Source organism: Archocentrus centrarchus, chromosome 16 (genome assembly GCF_007364275.1).
Source record: "Archocentrus centrarchus isolate MPI-CPG fArcCen1 chromosome 16, fArcCen1, whole genome shotgun sequence".
NCBI classification, from domain to species: domain Eukaryota; kingdom Metazoa; phylum Chordata; class Actinopteri; order Cichliformes; family Cichlidae; genus Archocentrus; species Archocentrus centrarchus.
In genome coordinates, this window is record NC_044361.1 from 20,457,267 (window position 1) to 20,475,911 (window position 18,645).

At 39.0% G+C, this 18,645-nt stretch overlaps 2 protein-coding genes across 2 annotated transcripts; both read left to right on the forward strand.

The window, feature by feature from the left end:
- The first annotated feature begins 1,854 nt into the window (after positions 1-1,854).
- LOC115794020 (sialic acid-binding Ig-like lectin 14) lies at positions 1,855-5,624 on the forward strand. Its single transcript, XM_030749251.1, has 9 exons — positions 1,855-1,903; positions 2,084-2,449; positions 3,161-3,451; positions 4,078-4,329; positions 4,432-4,692; positions 4,831-4,921; positions 5,223-5,315; positions 5,449-5,509; positions 5,589-5,624. Exons 1-9 carry the CDS (start codon positions 1,855-1,857, stop codon positions 5,622-5,624), a joined length of 1,500 nt encoding a protein of 499 aa, XP_030605111.1.
- A 5,958-nt stretch (positions 5,625-11,582) lies between these two features.
- On the forward strand, positions 11,583-17,949 carry LOC115794021 (sialoadhesin-like). Its single transcript, XM_030749252.1, has 9 exons — positions 11,583-11,605; positions 13,631-13,700; positions 14,027-14,392; positions 15,433-15,723; positions 16,615-16,866; positions 16,960-17,220; positions 17,311-17,401; positions 17,615-17,707; positions 17,838-17,949. The coding sequence occupies exons 2-9, from the start codon at positions 13,652-13,654 to the stop codon at positions 17,947-17,949; spliced, it is 1,515 nt and encodes a 504-aa protein (XP_030605112.1). The 5' UTR covers positions 11,583-11,605; positions 13,631-13,651.
- Positions 17,950-18,645: the final 696 nt, after the last annotated feature.

An 18,645-nucleotide genomic window follows, 5' to 3' on the forward strand; every position in this document is an offset into this window, starting at 1 on the left:
TCTCATTTTTGAGATTTTGCACAAATGCAAAAAAGCAATCAAATTTGTTTAATATATGCCTTGAAGGACATATCCTGGTCAAAATGACTCCAAGATTTCTCACAGTGTTACTGGAGGCCAAAGTAATGCCATCTAGAGTAAGTATCTGGTTAGACACCATATTTCTAAGATTTGTGGGGCCGAGTAAAAGAATTTCAGTCTTATCTGAATTTAGAAGCAGGAAATTAGAGGTCATCCAGGCCTTTATGTCATTAATGCATTCCTGAATAATACTATGTTCGGCTCAACAGAGCTCTGACTCTTTGTCAGCCTGGCTACAGTACTGAAAAGAAACCTGTGGTTCTTAACTTTTTCAATCAGTGATGAATAGTAAGATGTCCTAGCTTTACGGACGTCATTTTTATAGAGCAATATAATATTTTTCCAGGCTAAATGAAAACCTTCTAAATAAGTGAGACATCATTTCCTTTTCAGCTTACAGGTTATCTGCTTTAAGCTACGCATTTGTGAGTTATGCTGTACCACGGAGTCAAGTACTCTATGTCTTTAAGACATTCCTGATTTGAGGCTTTCTTTTCAGTTTAGGTAGCTGCTTTGCACTGTGCTGGCACATAGCATCAAAGAACATAATAATGGAGGGATTATATCCATAAACTTAGTTACAGCACTTTCAGAAAGACTTCTACTGTAATGAAAGAGGGTTATCAGGAATAAACAGTTAAATGTTCAGTTTCTATGCCATATGTCAGGACAAGATCCAGAGTGTGATTAAAGTGGTGGGTGGGCTCATTTACTTTTTGAGGAAAGTCATTTGAGTCTAATAATAGATCAAATACAGTGCTGATGCTGTAGTTTTCAGCATCTACATAAATGATGAAATATGAAGCTAAGGTGGAAGTTCAATATGGAAGATCTGAAATCACTCATCCGCATTCTTTTCTGGGTTTTTTGCCACCTGTCTATATGACATCAACTCAACTTTTCCACACCATCAAACTCAATGCTGCCCACATTTCTTCTGGTCCAATAATCTGTCTGTCTCTATCTGTCCAATCAGTCTCCACTCAGCATGCTTTTCAATATCACTGCTTACCTGTCATTCTCCCTTCAAGATTCATTCATGCACCCGACCTCCTCCCACCACCACCAGCATCAAGACTCTGGGGTTCCTGCCTAATTCCTAACTCTACTGGGATTCCCTTCAGCTTTGATGGGCCATCAGCTATTTGTATTTTCAAAAAATCTTGTTTAATTTCTCCTAATGATCTTTCCTTATCGAACAACCACTATTAAAATTTTATCTAAACTGAGCACTAATTCAGATAAAAAGTCTGAGAAATCAAATAGAACTCTTGAGTAAGGACCAGGCGGATGATAGATAAGAACAAATGAAACAATTAGGGTGGAAAAGGCTAAGAGTTTGGCTTTCAAATGAATTAGAACTGTGTCTAGGTCTTTGGTTAATTAGTAAACTGGAAAGCAAGATTGCTGCTAATCCTCCTTGACCTATGCTTCGAGTATTCTGATAGTGTCACTCAGGGGGTGTTGATTCATTTAAACTAACATATTCATCCTGCTGTAACCAGGTTTCTGTAAGGCAGAACAAATCAGCATGTTGATCAGTTATTAAATCATTTACTTACAGGGACTTAAAAGAGAGAGAACTAATGTTTAAAAATCCACATTTATTTCAACTGCTGTAATTGGCAAAATATTTTCACTGCAGTGTGTAAGCAGGGGATGCAGCAGGCAGAAAAGCGGTTGCTGTTATTTCCTCTTTCTCTTTAAGAGGAAATAACAGCAACCATACAAGTATTTGTCACTTTTGTTTAGATCTGGCAGTGAAAAGAAGAGATGGATACTTTACAGGGGCTTCATTTTTTCCTGTACATTTACTTAAAAGGTTTGATATGTTCTGTACAATACATGCATTTAATTGTAATGTTTGCTTCTCATAAGCAATAGAAGTGAACAGTTTTTGGTTTGTTTTATTTAATTTTTTCTCCAGGCACGTACTTTCTCTCATTTGTTTTCCTATTTCTGTGCTTAATTTCAACACATTTTTCTGTGAAATTCATTATAGTTACTCAAACAGAAGCATCATCTTGGACTATTGATGTGCCATCCACAGTCAAAGGTCTAGCTGGCTCATGTGTGGTGATCCCCTGCTCTTTTAACTACCCGGATCCACGAGGGAAGGCAAAAAGCTTCACAGGGATTTGGAGGACTACTGAAGGAGTTCAAGTCCTCTATCATCAAGCTGAGTCTAAAACTCCGGAGCAGCATCAGAGTCGAACAAGATTTCTGGGAGACATCAGTGAGAAGAACTGCTCTCTGATGATTGACAGTCTTCAACAAAATGACCGAGGTCCTTTTTATTTCAGGATTGAAATTGGAGGTTATGACAGTGCTTCATACGCAAAAAACAAAGTCTCCATTTCAATGATTAGTAAGTAAAGTAAAAATGTGAGGAAACACATTTCACCTTTCTTCATTTCCACTGTTTATATTTGCTGTTTAGTATTATAGATTTCTGAGCATTTGTGGTACATCCGGTCTGTCTCGATGCAATTGTATCAATGACAGATAAGTGAATAGTGTGGGGTTTATTATCAATATGATACAGCAGTGTTGTTTTCTATGGCTTACTTGACATGTTTTGTTACAGAAAGCCGAAATCTTGAAAAAAAATTTTTTTTAAAGGTTTTTCTTGTATGATATTTGATGCCACCCAATTTAACAGGTTTTAAGGTTTTAACATTTTGTTTGTTTGTTTCACTGTAAAATTTGAAAACCAAAATGTTGGAAAATGGGTTTTAAATTGCTGTTTGATCAGGAAACATGCAGACAGGGAACGATAAAGTCATACCAAATGAAGCCTCCAATCTTTTCCCTTTTATATTTTAAACAAAATCTGATTTTTTTTTTTCTTTTTTAGTGGGGAAAATTTTGAACAGTGCAGGAAATATCTTTCTAACTATTTATTTCCCCAATAGTATGTTAGTAATACATCTGATTCATGTGTTGAAAATCTCAGTCTCAATATAAAAAAGGCAAGGCCATAATTCAAAGCTTGATAAAACTCTTAAAACTGAAATGCAACTCTCCATGTTGCATTTCAGGTTACTTCTGATTTTCATGATCTTTCTTGTTAACACAGGTGAACCAAACCCCATTGACTTCTCTGTGCGAGAGGAGGTAAAGGAGGGTCAAACTGTGTCTGTATCCTGCTCTGTGTCTCACTCCTGCCCCAAATATCCACCTGCTTTCCACTGGAGTCACTCTGGAGAGCAGCGTTTTCAAGCACAGCAGCTTCAAAATGGCCAGTGGATGGCAACATCTACTTTGACCTTTCACCCAAACCACACTGATCACAACAAACCTTTACAATGCAAAGTGACATACCGCGGGGGAAAGCACCAGGAAACATCCAAGACCCTTAAAGTAAAATGTAAGTGTGTAGTTATTAATACATGCTGAGGATAAAAGAAAATCTTTCAATGATTGTAAACACTGTCCTTTATTGAGCATTTTACAGATTACAATTGAAAAAGACAAAAAAAAATGTTATCAGGGCAAAAAAAAAAAATTTAAAAATCCAAATATATAATGAACGAAATGTAAAACCAAACCTGAGCAGGAAGAAATTTAAAAATTTGACATGAGACATGTTCCACTCAGCATCAAATGTGAAGCTGTGCTCCCCATAAAAATTGATGTATTACTGTCTAATTTTTGCAGCTTCTGCCACTGTGTGCCTTTACAAATTATTCATTAATTCATTCACTTAATTAATCTTCAATTTGTTTTTTTTAATTTTCATTGTCATTTGACTTTTTTGTATTGTTGCTTAACCAATAGTGATGTCAGTCCAGTTTTCTGTCAGTGCACCACTGTCTGATATTTTGTCAATGCATTCATGTCTCCAAAACTTTGCTGACTTTGGCAACTCCCTGAAGTTTTCCCTTAGTGAGACCATCATGTCAGAATCCTGACAGAAGCTCAGCTTTGATTTCACTGTGTTAAATAAGACAAAATGCTGCACAGTAACATAAACGGCTAAACGTGTCTGTGCAGATGCTCCAGTGAATGTGAAGGTTGAGTATCAGTCAGATGTAAATGAGGGAGAAACTGTGAACCTGAAGTGCTCCAGTGATGCTAACCCTGTCAGCAGCTATGAGTGGCACAGTGAAACTGCTGCTCTGCTGTACAAGGGACAAAACTACACAATGTTAAATGTCTCCAGACACTCAGTAGAGGCCCTGTACTGCACTGCTATCAACAAGGAAGGACGAGCCAGATCAAGCCTCGTGCAGCTCAGTGTGTTATGTAAGTAAATAGAAGGCATCCAACAAGAAAATAGATTTTTCTTTTCATTCAAACAAATACAGTAAATGCACTATTTCCTAATTCTCTTTGCTGTCCCTACAGATGCCCCTGACATTAAGACTTCCTCTAAGTGCTCTTCATATGACGGCATTATAAAGTGTGAGTGCATCGTAGAGTCTAAGCCTCCCAGCATGGTTCACTTTGTTCTTGCTGACAGAGTCCTGCAAAGCACCAAAGTAGAAAAACATGGCTCTGTTATCACTGGGACTCTGCAGACAGACTTTGGATCCTTCAAGCTCGTTCACTGCCTGTCAAACAACACACTGGGAAATGCTAACCTCACACTCTCTTTACCTGTTAATGGTAAGAAATGACTTTGAATCTCAAAAATACAGCATACATTATCATCGCTCTATATTTACATGGTAAAAATAAATAAAACAATAAATGAAATGAAACGAAATAAAATAAAATAAAAACTCATGTTTTCTTTTTGGACAGACAACATGCACCTTATTTTTATCACATCTGGAGCAGGTGTGAGTTTGCTGATTATTTTGACAGCCACCATAGTGGGAGTTGTTAAAATATGGTGAGTTTTTATAGAAAATATTTGTATAGTGATTTGTATACTGACCTTTTATCGTCATTAAATGTAAGTATACAGACTATAAGGAATTTAAAGAAAAGACAAATGAACACCATACATATAAAATATATGTTTATGACATGGGAGAATCTGTGAATATAGCATAACCATCTGTTATATCTGTCACATTTCATCCCACTGACAACTGTAGCAGCAGAGAGTCATTTTTAAGCTCATGACCGTCAATGTTTTATTTCAGAGGTTTTGAGGTGTTCTTCTCATGTTCTAAATAAAAATCTCCCAGCAGGGGGCGATCAGGAGGTGCATCAACATCTGACTTTAGCACCATGAAAACACACAGACATGTGGAGTTTCCTCATTATACCCCAACAAAAAGGTTTTAATTCTTTACCTCAGTTGGCAAACAAGCAGACCTTTACTCGTGATTAAATATGATTCAAGGAGATGGGTGAATTAATTTTATTTGTATGTATATTTTAAAAAGTTTACTTTTTGTATTCTTTCTGCAGGAAAGAGGATGAGGATGCCCATGGCAATGACATTTACACCAATAATAATGTATATGGCAATGTAGGGGTGGGTAACGTTTTCCTCTTTCATCCATTCTGTGCATGAAAGAAGAGCGAATTAATCTTGTTTTTCTGTGCAGACTGACGGGGATGAGTCAATATATGCCAATGTGTAACATCTGTGGAAGACCAGCTGCTGTCCATGTTTGTGCCCCCCCCAAAAAAAAGCCACTTTCAGCTGCTCCCCTGTCACAGGGATCGCTTTGCATATTTGATATAACAGTTTTGTGCCATTTTATCTATCTATCTATCTATCTATCTAAAAATCTAGTAAGTATACAGGAAAGTTCAAATGTGTGCTTTTGTTTGTCTCATAAAATGATGTGATTTGAAAAATTACCATTAAAGCATTGTAATAATTAAAGTTGACAAGTCATGATTTTATCATTATTGTTTTATTAGTTATCCAATAAAAACATAAAGAGCACTTTTCCTCTTTATAAGAATAACAGCAAAGAACATGCGGTAGCTCTTAAGGTTTTAACTGGAGTAAAAATTCAGGGAAGTTTACATTTTAATTTTCTATTAGCTAAATTGTGAGGTCATTGAATGTGCCTGTATGAATAAGTGGAATCAGCACTTATATTCACCTTCATAGATATGCAATAGAAAAATGGAAAGTGTCCAAAGACTGTTGCTTTAAACCACAACAGATTTTATCTTCCGTGTGTGTGACAATGTGGTCAAGGCCTTTTTTTGGTGTTTTAGTTAATTGCTGCGACAACGCCACCGGAGGGAATTTCACCCTCCAGAAAATATTAATTTTAGGTGTAAAAATAAAAATAAGCAACACCTTAATAAATGCACAGGTTTGAATTTATACACCGGGACAGAGATATGGTTCTGGCTTAATACAATTTCTTTGTTAACAGAATGAGCATAAAACCATAAAATCAGAAATAAAGCTGCAGTAGTAAAAGTGCTTTGATTTTAAAACAGCAGGCTGGCGATAGGAGAAAATCACTGCTGTCATGGATGAAGCACGCAGCAGGAATGTTAGACTGCAACAGGTGCCGATATCTCAGTTTTACAAAGCTGGGAATCTGGAAAGGCAGGTTCGTAGATACACCACCACGCCAAAAGTCAAGGCTCATATATCCAGCGGCCACACTGTCGTAATCACACAAGGAGTTCACAACATTTGACAGGTCTGCTCTGTTACTTCCCTGCACACTTCACGCTAAGCAAAGGAATCACAAGGCTCGCAAGCAGCATGCCTTTATCCTGGGGGATGCCACTTTACAATCAACCGCAGGTGTGGTATGACGCCATGTAAAGAGAGCAAGCAAGAGGGAGAGAGAAAAAGGGAGCAATCACTCACCATAACCCAGGTCAGCCACATCTACCCCCTACTTTTGAATCGCCGCCCCGGCGACTGATCATCCAAAACTAACACCAAGGCCTGAAAATTGCCCCCTGGGTGCTAGCAATCGATGCCGAGGATGATGGCACATTCACTCGCGAGCCGACCGACCAGCGTAGGTGATGAACATTAGAATGTTGGCCTGCTGTAGTACGTGCAGCTATAGAGCTATACTGTTTAAAAGCGGGATCAGGTTTACACAGTGTTGTTGGTTGCCAGTTGGGCTTCTTTTGGGCTTGTTTTCATAGAGCTGGTTGCTTGTTTCTGTCGCGAGATCTGGCAACACTGATGAGAATGCCATTTTGGAGGTATTTCCTATTTTCATTGTTCTACTTGTGCTAATGCAAATGCACACTGACATCTTTGAATAAATTTTTTAAATGCAAACTAAAAGATGTTTAAGTTTTGCCCTTCCTATTGTTGCCTTAGACCAATTCCAGTTCAATCCCAACTTGCACAATGAAAAGTAGACAAGCATGACACAATCTGGAAACTGTTCACCTTTGGAGTAAAAGGCGCTTCTTTTAAAAGGTTGAATAAAGCTAAACCACATGGACAAATTGCCTAAATATTTATAATAATCCACACATTTCTGTCACTTTTGCACAATTAATCACCTATGGCCTGATGTGTAATAATTCAGATGTACACGTAATGATTCATTCATCAAATTACTTAAGGCTCACTTGTTCGGTATTGTGGCTGGTTTCTAAGGGAAGTTGTGACTGTGATTATTCTGCCTGGTACAAATAGATTATTTATCTTGAATATGCACGTTATTGAAATGTTGGCCCTGTCGTCATGATAATAATAATACTGAACTATGTATGTAAACTCCTACAAAGTAGTCTACTTGGCAGGATTAACTGGAGCTCTAAATATGGCAAAAGTACTGTAGCTGAAAAAAAAAAATCCTACATTTTTTCCTTAACTTAAGAGTCCAGCATCAGGGTCCATCTCTGCCAATCACACCACCCGCTATGACAAATACAATCAGGTTATATTATTACATCAATTTATTTAACAGTTCATTGCACTTGAACAACAAATGAATCTTTAGATGTTTCTTCCTGTTAAAACAAGGCGCTTTTTCTTCTTTTTCCTCCCACTGTTACCAGATGCTTGCTCATAGGGGGTCATTGTGTTAAATTATCTGGTTAAAAGGTCCACTGCATAATCTCTCCTTGATATGTCCATACCTCCAAAGATACATCATCTGGGCCAGCTGCTTTTCTACTCTTTAGAAACTCGATACTGATATCTTGTGCCGGTAGCCAATGTCCACAAGATCCTGGCGTGTGTAGCAGTTGTTTGCAGAGACAAATGCACCAAAACTAACAAATATGAAATACAAAAAGTACAAAAAAGAGCACCGAAAGGAAGAGCCGTGAGCCGCTGCGTCTGTGCGTGCCGCCATCTTGAATTGAAAAGATGGCGCCATCTTAAATTTCCTGATTCACTATCTTTATTTTGCCCTTTCTCCTCTTTCTCTCTTATTTTCTTCATTCACAAGCTCCTCACAATACTCCTTCCTTCTTCCCAAATCACTCACTTCACTTTGTGAGTACATTTTCCTAACCAATTGAGTCCTTTTTTTTTTTCTTGCTCGCCGTCCAGCCTCACATGAACTCACTACAAGTCTTTTCTATTGACTTCACCACCTCTTTGCCATACTCCTACCCTCCCAGTACTCCTGTTTGCTTTCTTCATCTCCCTGACAATCTCACTTTTTCTTTCCTAACATCTTCCTTTGAAGACTTTTCTGTACTTCTTTATTCCATCACCATGTCTCCTTGCTGCCTTTCCTCTATCCAGAGGATACACCAAATTCTTAGCAATTTCCCCCACCAATTCCTCCATATCTGGTAACTCTTCTGGCACTCTTTTACCTCCTATACTGTAGCTTGCCTCAACTCCTCCCTAAAATCTGCACAACACTCTCCTTTTTTCAACTTCCACCATTTAATCCTTGAAGCCTCTGACTTCATTCACATCCTCTTCTTGATATCCTGTAGACTACCATCTGATGCTGTCTATACATTCTCCCTTAGCATCATCTTATGATCTCTTCTCTTTCAGATTACAACTTCTGCATAAGCTGAAGTTCACCTATGTGAAGCTTCGACCACTCTTTTGTCACCCTATGTCCCTCTTCTACAAATATGTGTTCACCATGGATATTTCCAACCTTTTTTTTTTTTTTTTTTTTGACCTGTCATGTCTGGCAGTTTTCGCAATCGGAATGATAATCCGAAGGCATTATTGTACCAAACATATTTGCTTTTACAAGACGTGCTCTATAATTATTTTCTATAGGCTATTCTTGTTAATTGTATTTATTTATTCTTGCCAGATCTGACAGGTAGGGAAAGAAGAAGAGAGAGATGGAAAGTAAAAAGGAAAAAAGAAAAAGGGAAAAAAGAAAAAAAAAATGGGGGGGGGAGATAGAAGATAAAAGCTACACATCCATACACCTTCACATATATATAAATGCATATACACACACACATACTGTCTTGCTGTAGTTTGTAGTAATGTATATGTGTTCCTCTGTCATGGAACATACTCAATAATGAGGGCAAGAAGCTGCAACCACCCTCCCACGGGATCCACAGGCAGGCAGAGAAAGACCCAGGGGACCCGGGTCATCCACGGCCCACCAGGAGCACAGAAGAACTGAGACCACACATCCCAACGGCAACTGCGCGCACACCCCAGAGGAGGAAGACCCCAGACGGGGTCCCCATGGTCAACGGGCAAGAGCCCAGAGAGCCATAGGCAATGAGCAGCCCGCCCCCCCCGGCAGGCCAGCCCCCCCAGCACGAGCCGAGAATGCAGCCCCAAGGCCCCAAGCGCCCGGGAACTGCCCGACACCCATAAGCCACGCCAAGACATCCGGCCATGCACCCCAGGACCCCCAGGCACCCACATCCCAGGGGCAGCAGTGACAATCCGTGGGAGCAGTGGGGAGCGGTAGGCAGGGATGACTCCTGCCCTCCGCAACCGTGTCCCACAGGGGCCAAGGCTCAACAAGCCACAGACCCAGGACCAGCTATCCACACGCACACACACACGCTGTCATATATTCATACACACACATACATGCCAGTCACACACCCATGCTCACATACACGGACCATACATGGACATTCAGTGTGGGCAAGCAGGCACCAGCGCCGAGCCAGCAGCGCCCCAGAGAAGCAGCCAACCCAGCCCCGAACTACTAGCCAGTCCCTACCCCCGGCAGGGTGCATGAAACCCAGGTGTGGGAAGACCCGCCCACCCCCTCCTCCCACTCAAAATGGTTGGGGTGATATGTTAGGTGTATGTGGGTGCATGTATTGGGAGAAATGTGTATGACTGTGTGAAAGCTACAGTGCTATTAAAATTGGGGGGACAGATGTAACATGCGCACTGGACAACAGCGCCCATCCACACCATCCCCCCAAGGCCCTCAATGTCTAAGATGTAGATAAAATTGAGGAGCAGGCAGCAACGAACAAATAAGTGGAGCCACTTCAGCAACTCCACCCACTAGCCACGGTGTGATACACCTGCCCCCCAAGGCCCTATGAGTACTATGACGTGTTGTGAGCTGTACAGTGTAATTAGAAAAAAAAAAAAAAAAAAAAAGGGGGGGGCGGGGGGGGGGGGGGGGTAGGACATCATGCAATGCAGTGAGCAGAGTCAGGGAATTGGCCCCACTCGTTGCGGCACCTGCCCCCCCCCCCCGCAGAGGGGGCCGGCCACCCAGCCCAGGGCCAGTCCCACCACCATAGGCACCCCAGCCCCCAACCCAAAGGCCATAAGAGCATCCATCCAAGCCACCCCACCAACCAGGGCCCGCACACAGACACCTCAACACAGTAGCCACAGTCCTCCAGTCCGGGACCCATCAGACACCCGGGCCCCCCGGCCTGCCCCCAGCCACCCACCAGGCCCCAGAAGAGACGAGACTACAGCCAATCACCCCCACTAAATGATGGAATTGATCAGCGGGGACCAGAGATAATCAAATTTGTCCAATTGGTTTTCTGAGTTTGCAGACATTCTCGCTAGACCAATGTGATCAAAAAGTAAATTTTATAGTGAGTAATACATAAATCAGTTTTTTGAAATATCTGCTACCATCTCTCCTTCCCCACTTCTTCCCTTAACAGCACACCTACTCATCACCACTCTCTCCCACCACCACTCTCTCCCCTCTGGGAACACTCTCTATTTTCTGGTGCATTTTTTACATGGACAAATTTGCTCCTTCCTGTCATGTATAACTCAGTATCATAAATTTATTAATCCACTGTGGACAATTCAATCATTGCAACAGCTGCACAAGAAGAAACTCAGAGGGGAGAGTGAAGCGGAAACCACAAACAGCCCTTATAGTGTTAGTGCAAGTATGTGAAGGGTTGTTAGTATCGCTCATCATCATCAGTTCTCTCTCTCAGCTTAAGAGGAAATGAGACCAATATACAAATCTTAAGTAGAAAGGGTCCCTTTTTGTGAAGTAGAAACAAAAGTCAAAATGTTTCTCTTTCTGGGAACTGTTTAAGAACCAGTTACACACATGAAAACACTTTGTATTACTTTAGTACATAAAACTTAAAAGCAAACAAAATTAAAACACAAGAGTATGAGCAGACATCACATCATGTGACTACATGTAGACATCAACAAAGTAAGGAAATCCTTTGTTGAAAGCACTGCACATATGATAGCGACACACAACTTAAGGTACGGTCATTCTCCTTATAAAAAATATTTAAAATGTGCTTTCTCCTTGGTAATTAAACTCATCATTGATGTGTTTGTTGTGATAGCTGTGCATTTGTATTAATTTGCATACATGGCACATGTTATTGCTTTCAGTGGGTAGTATCTGTTAAGAGAAATAGTCCATTCTTCTATAACATAGATTTTTTTATTGCCTGATTATCGGGCTGCAACTACCAATTATTTTAGCAGTTGAGTATTCTATAGATTAATCAAGTAATCGGATGAAATATACTATTGTCTTATTAACAGTTCATCTGCATTTTTTAGCTTCCTGTCATGTAACGATGTGTGTGGCAGGTGAGGACCCCAAGATGCAGACACTGGAGACAGATTTAAAAACAGGATCTCAGCTTTTATTGCTGGAAAATACAGGAAACAGAACCAGGCAGGCCAGCAGCAAAACATAACCACAGAGGGTAGGCACACAGCGGGGGCAACACTATGACAATGTCGCAACAAGAACAAAGTGAAAACACAGACATTATATACACAGCAGGTAATGGGGAAATGGGAAACAGCTGGGAAGGAAACACAAAAAGCAAAACTAACCCTAAAGCACAAGGGCCAAAGACATACCAAAATAAAACAGGAAGTAACCTAAGACAGTACAGAGAAACTAAACTGTAAGAAAACTAAGAAACAACCAGAAGCCGCAACAAAAACAGAACTACACAAAAGGAACATAAAACACTGGGCTACCAGCCCAGAACCATGACACTTTCGTAGATGTATCGCAGATTTTTCGCTGTGGAGCAACTACTCTCTTTTCTTCACATTGAAATACGTTTCTATTGCAAGTCTATTTTAGTTGCTAATCAGGGATTAAAGCATAAAAACATCATTTGAAGGAGGCCCTCAGTACGATGTTTAAAGGGTTGTTTTCCAAAGGAAGGAAATCCTTTGCAATGATGGAGAACTTTGATGCTGCCAATGTGGATGAAACACTCCGCTTACACAGTGACACCTGAACACTGCAGAGTGTAAACGAAGCACCAACGCAGCAAATTTTTGTCAAGAATTTTTTAAAATAAAATTATTTGAGTTACTCGAGGAATTGTTGCAGCCCTGCTTGATTAACAACTCCACACATTGTACTGGAGGTAGTCTAACAGTTTGTAAATAAAATGTTAAACAACCTCCCATTCTCTACTGTTTGGTTTGCAGTGTATTGATTAGTCTTTTGTTTATTGTTTAGTTTTCTTTGTTTAGCTGACAAAACAAATTCACATAAACACCACCAAAACTATTGTTAACAAATATCTTTTCTACATAATAAATGAATTCAATTCAATTCAATTCAATTCAATTCAATTTTATTTATATAGCGCCAAATCACAACAAACTGTCGCCTCAAGGCGCTTTGTATTGTGGGTAAAGACCCTACAAATGAATGACACCACTAATATAAATTAGGACAGGACTATGCTATTTTCTGCCATTTTAATCATGACTTCTTTTATTCAACTTAAGATGAACTTTGAAGACTGAGCTTACTAAAATATATAAGTATTAAAAGTACTTTCAAGTAACTGGGGCTAAGAGGTCTTATTATTTTCATTTTAGTTTTATACTGCAAGTCACAACATGGTACTTTACATTATCAGCGAGAGAACCCCAAACAAGTGAAACACTTCATGATTAGGGAGGAAAAATTTCCCATTTAACTGGAAAGAAGCTCCAGCAGAACCAGACTCAAGTAGGGAGAGCTATGAGCTGTGACCCGTTGGAGGGTGAGAGGAAAGCAAATAGATTAAAGATAAACATCAAGCAACACAGGGTAGAAACATAGATAGAGCAGGAAAATTCTTTTTAAAAAATGTGATAAATGAACATTAATATGGCGCAGTATCCTATTCTCCAGCATATGAAACAACTGTGAGATTTTGTTAATGATAAAGTGGGTGCACTGGGTATTAAAAGAAGAAGTCACTTCTCCCCAAGGGGAAATAAAAGCACTCACACATAGTTATCACTTTTTTTTAGATCTGGCAGTGACAAGAAGAGATGGATGGGTCCCGGTGGCTTTTGTTTTTCATATGCATTTGCTTCAAAGGTATGATATGTTTTTTATTTATACATATCAAAGGTATATGTTTTTATATATATATATATATATATATATATATATATATATATATATATATATATATATATATGTATATATGTATATATGTATGTATGTGTGTGTCACACCAGCTCTACAACTGTTTTTTTTTTTCTTACGATGTGTCTTTGTTTTGTTTTTTTGTTTGTTTTCTTGTTTTTGTCCAGACAAATAATCTAATTCTCATTCTGTTTCATGCATTTCTGCTGTCCTCTCGTTAGTTGTCCTGTTTCTGTGTTTCAGCTCATCACATTTTGCTGTGCAATTTATTACAGTTACTCCAACAGAAACATCACTTTGGACAGTTAAGGTGCCAAACGAAGTCAAGGGTCTCCTTGGTTCATGCGTGGTGATCCCCTGCTCATATGACTACCCAAACCCTCAACAGACACCCACAAGCTTCACGGGGATATGGAGGAACACTAAGGGGGACCAAGTTATCTATCATTCAGTTGAGTCTGAAATTCTGGAGCAGTATAAGGGACGAACAAAACTGGTGGGAAAGCTTGAAGAGAAGAACTGTTCTCTGATGATTGAAAAGCTTAACCAAAATGACCACGGGCCTGTTCACTTTCGGATTGAAATTGGAGGCTACAACAGATTTTCCTACTCACATTACAAAGCCTCTATTTTAGTGGGTGGTAAGTAAAAAATTAGTAAATACTGTAATCAATAAAATCCCACTTTTATGTCCCATAATCCTTTCTCAGTTCAGGGTTGTTTTTGTGATATTTGATCTTTAGTGTTCTTCATTTCTGAGCATTTTCTAATAAGGAGAGGCTTAGGAGAGCACTTTATCATCAATATTATTGAGCAGTATTGGTTTCTATGGCTTACTTCGCAGGTTTCACTTGATAGACAAGTGTGCAGTAAAAATGAACCGGGTGGTTGCAGTGGTTTCAGATGTTTGTCATTTCTGTTTTCATGTTCCTCATTTGTGCTATTAAAATACATCCGCTTAATATTTTTTTCTTTAAGCAGATGTGTGAGGTCGCCACCTAGTTTGATAAGTTTATGTTTCCTTTGTCCTAAAACTTAAAAACCAAAATTTTGGAAAAAAGGTTGTAAATTACAGTTTGATTAGGAAACATGGAGACTTGTAAAGATGAAATCATACTAAATGCCCCCCCCCACACACACACACACACACACACACACTTGTGTTCTATTTTTAACCAAAACTGATTCTTTTTTTTGTGTGTGTGCAACCACTTGAACAAAACAGGAAATATCTTTCTTCCTATTCTCTTTCCCCAAGTTTCCTTGAAATGTGAGTTAGTAGTACATGGGTGTTAACTGTTGGTAAACTCTGTGGACGCAGGGTATGATTTTCAAAAATGTTTTTAGATTTTGCCAAAAAACATTTTTTAACACACATGTAAGAAAGGCAAGGCCAGAGTTCAAAAAGTCATCATCTGCCCAGAACAGGTAGTAACTTTGTTTCTGTTTTTTTCCTCTGTATTTGCTTGTCGTGTGTGTTAGTAATGCATGTGTACTGTTTGTTGGTAACCTCAGTAGTCAGTAGACTCAGGGTGGGATTTTCAAAATTATGTTTATCTTTTATCAACAAAGTTCTTTAATATAAAAAGTTAAGGCCATAATTCAAAGCTTGATTAAAACATACATTAATAACTCCCCATGTTGCATTTCAGTAGACTTTTGATTCTTCTTCTTAACACAGGTGATCCAAACCCCATCAACTTCTCTGTGCAAGAGGAGGTAAAGGAGGGTCAAACTGTGTCTGCATCCTGCTCTGTGTCTCACTCCTGCCCCACATATCCACCTGCTTTCCACTGGAGTCACTCTGGAGAGCAGCGTTTTCAAGTACAGGAGCTTCAAAATGGCCAGTGGATGGCAACATCTACTTTGACCTTTCATCCAAACCGCACAGATCACAACAAGTCTTTACAATGCAGAGTAACATACCACGGGGGAAAGCACCAGGAAACGTCCCAGACCCTTAAAGTAAAATGTAAGTGTGCAGTTATCATTTCATGTTGATAATAACAGCTGATGCTTCAAACACTCTAAATGATAACATTTTTAGCTCAGCAAAGAAAAGGTTGAGCTATTGTCATAGTCTTGGCATCAGAGTCTGTTCCACAAAAACCTTAACTTTAACTTGAGAACAATATGACCTGGAATGTTCAAATTCACACCAGAGATGCATCTACTAAAACCTAAGGGAAAGGTCAGAGGTCAAGTATTCTGGAAATATTGTGAACGCATTAATTCGAGAATGATGTGACCTAGGATGTTTAAATTCACATTAAAGATGTGAAAGAATCAAGAAAGTAAAGTGTAAGTAAAATATAAGTGTCCCGGTATGAAAACAGCTTGATGATAAAAGAAAATCCCCACCCCTGAACTGGATGAGTGAAAGAAAATGAATGGATGCATCTAAGAAAACCCTTCAAACCCTATAAGCACTATCATTTTAAAGCATTTTTCAAAACCTAGAATACACTGTTCTTCAGCATTTTACAACAACAAAATAAAGAATTCAGGGAAAGAAAGGTCAAGCAAATAGACTGAAGACTGAAAATAAAACCAAACCTCAACAGAGAAACTGGCAAAATTTTAAATTCAATTTGTGACATCTTAGATTGAGTTTCAGCACCAGTTATGAAGTTTGTGACATGAGGAACAGCAATGTAAGTCTAGTGGTGTGACAATGAACTGCTGACTGAATAATCTCAACTGGATGGACTGCTTTGATATTTTGTGAGCACATTCATGGTCTCCACAGTGTTGCTGAGTTTTCTCATGTCAGAATCCTGACAGAAGCTCAGGTTTCACCTCACAATGTAAAATAAGACAAAATACTTCACAGTAACATGAACGGCTAAATGTGTCTGTGCAGATGCTCCAGTGAATGTGAAGGTTGAGTATCAGTCAGATGTAAATGAGGGAGAAACTGTGAACCTGAAGTGCTCCAGTGATGCTAACCCTGTCAGCAGCTACGAGTGGCACAGTGAAACTGCTGCTCTGCTGTATAAGGGACAAACCTACACAATGTTAAATGTCTCCAGACACTCAGTAGAGGCCCTGTACTGCACTGCTATCAATAAGGAAGGACGAGCCAGATCAAACCCCGTGCAGCTTAATGTGTTATGTAAGTAAAAGAAATCCAACAAGAAAACTGATTTTTTTTTAATCAAACAAATACAATAAATGTTTTTCTTAATTATATTTCCCGTCCTTACAGATGCCCCTGACATTAAAACTTCCTCTAAGTGCTCCTCAGAGTGGGATGTGGTAAAGTGTGAGTGCATCGTAGAGTCTAAGCCTCCCAGCATGGTTCACTTTGTTCTTGCTGACAGAGTCCTGCAAAGCACCAAAGTAGAAAAAAATAGCTCAGTTATCACTGGGACTCTGCAGACAGACTTTGGGTCCTTCAAGCTCGTTCACTGCCTGGCAAACAACACACTGGGAAATGCTAACCTCACACTCTCTTTACCTGTTAATGGTAAGAAATGACTTTGAATCTCAAAAATACAGCATACATTATCATCGCTCTATATTTACATTAAAAAAAAAAACACTTTCTTTTGGACAGATGGTGTGCAAATTATTTTCATAGCCTCTGGAGTAGGTGTGATTTTGCTGATTATTTTGACAGCTGCTGGAGTGGGAGTTGTTAAAAAATGGTGAGTTGTTATAAAAAATATTTATTGTCATTAGGGGTAAGTAGAAAAATCTACACACTATTTGACATTTAAGGAAAAAAAGGAAAACAGTGATTAAACATCTGTGAACATAGCTAAATCATTTTATAGTAGTTTAATGTCAGAGGTTGTGAAAAGCTCTAAATAAAGATGTTCTAAATTTGAAAAATAATTTTAAAATTATTTTTCTGCCAGCAGGGGAAGATCGAGAGAAACACCAACATCTGGCATGAGCACGTTGAAAAAAGACACACCTGTGGTGTCCCGTCATTATGCTCCAACAAAAAGGTATACATTTTTCACATTAGTTTGCAAACAAATACAACTTTTCTCATGATCAACTATGACTGAAGAAGATGTGTGATTTAATGTCTTTTGTGGGTAAATGGAAAAAATGTTTTTTGCATTCTTTCTGCAGGAAAAATAATTATGAGGATGTTTGTTGCAATGATATTTACACCAATGATAATGTGTATGGCAACACAGGGGTGGGTAAAGTTTTTTTCGTTAATGCATTTTGTGCCAAATGAAAGAAGACAGTGAATTAAACTTATTTTTCTATGCAGACTGACTGGGATGAGTCCATATATGCCAATATGTAACAGCTATGGAAGACCAGCTGCAGCCCACATTTACATCTTCTGATGGGAGTTGAGAAAAAAGTAAAATAAATAATGAAATAATAATAATAATAATAATAATAATAATAATAATAATAATAATAATAATAATAATAATAATAATAATTAAAGCCGCAAGCGGCGATAATAGGCCCTCGCTGGCCGCCGCCCAAGCGCTGGTGCCGATTTGAACCGTGCTTTTCCGGCCGTGCCAGTTTTAGCCGTTTTTTTGGCTGCTACATGTGAAATTTTGAAATGGATGAATTGGCTAACTCAACGAAAAAGATGCCATTTTCCGGACTTTGCCATGGCAACGTCTTACATATTACATCTTTTTCACCTGTAGGTTTTATGTTCAGGGAGATGTGGAGAATGCGTGTACCAAATTTCAGGCATTTGTATGCATTTTTGAGAAAGCAAGGGTCATTTTTCCATCGCAGAAATTTCACATTTTTTCCCATAGGGATAAAATGGGACAGTTTTGGCATCGTCATGGGAACAGCGTCCAAAATATGACATAGGTGTGATTGACTTTTTGATCAGGCTGACATCAGCAATCTGTGTACCAAATTTCATGTATTTCGGACAAACTAAGCAGAAACTTTA